The 785-nt window shown below is 50.6% G+C and overlaps 1 protein-coding gene across 1 annotated transcript in view; it reads left to right on the top strand.

Moving 5' to 3' along the window:
- LOC103804848 (serine/threonine-protein kinase TAO3-like) overlaps positions 1-785 on the top strand; it is a gene marked incomplete at both ends in the record, with an annotated part of 25,038 nt that overhangs the window by 12,660 nt on the left and 11,593 nt on the right. The window contains one exon of the mRNA XM_009077483.1: positions 30-164. Coding sequence (XP_009075731.1) covers positions 30-164 — 135 coding nt within the window. The remainder of the gene's footprint in view (positions 1-29; positions 165-785) is intronic.

Here is a 785-nt window from a genome sequence, read left to right on the forward strand (position 1 = left end):
TTTCTCCTTGTTTTTATCCATTTCTGCAGGATCATGTATTTATAAGGGATGAGGTGGGCCACAGGGATCGCAGGCCTGAGGTGCGGCCTACCCAGTCAGTGCAGAATCAGGCCCTCCACTACCGGAACCGAGAGCGCTTTGCCACAATCAAATCAGCATCTTTGGTAAGAGCCCCCAGCCCACCCTCCTACCCCACCGCCGCGGCCCCTCGCCCCCGCGGGCAGCCACCGCCTGCCTCCCTCCCTCCCAACCTCCTGTGTTGGTGCTGTTGGCATAGCAACTGGATATTGCACTGAAAGATTTTAGCTCTGTGTGTGTGTGTGCGAGAGAGAGAGAGATGTAAATGTGGAATATATTTAATTTCTCTGTGCATTTCCAATATGTGTGTGAGATAACCCACCTTCCCCGCGCTGAACTTAATACCAGCTCATTCCTCCTTTCTGTCCCCCACCTATCCCTTTTGTTAATCTATTTATTTGCATGTGCATAAAGTGTGAATGAGCTGTGTGAAGGATGCTGAGATGCAGATGCAGATGGGTTTGGGAACAATAAGATCGCTGCTGCCCGCCTGAGCCGCTGCCTGTTTTTTCATTCATTCATTTATTTCAAGCAACTGTACCGTGACTGCATTTTCCAGCCTGATCCCTTGGAAGGATTGCTGGGCTGCGATAAGGGAGAGAGAGAGGGCTTACAGCGGGCTGTGGGCTTACAAAGGGGAGGGGGATGGGATGAATCCATCAAGATTTGTACTATTGCAAATGTGATTGCTGTGGATGCCTTTGTAG

This window comes from Acanthisitta chloris, unplaced genomic scaffold (genome assembly GCF_000695815.1).
Source record: "Acanthisitta chloris isolate BGI_N310 unplaced genomic scaffold, ASM69581v1 scaffold14476, whole genome shotgun sequence".
NCBI lineage: Eukaryota > Metazoa > Chordata > Aves > Passeriformes > Acanthisittidae > Acanthisitta > Acanthisitta chloris.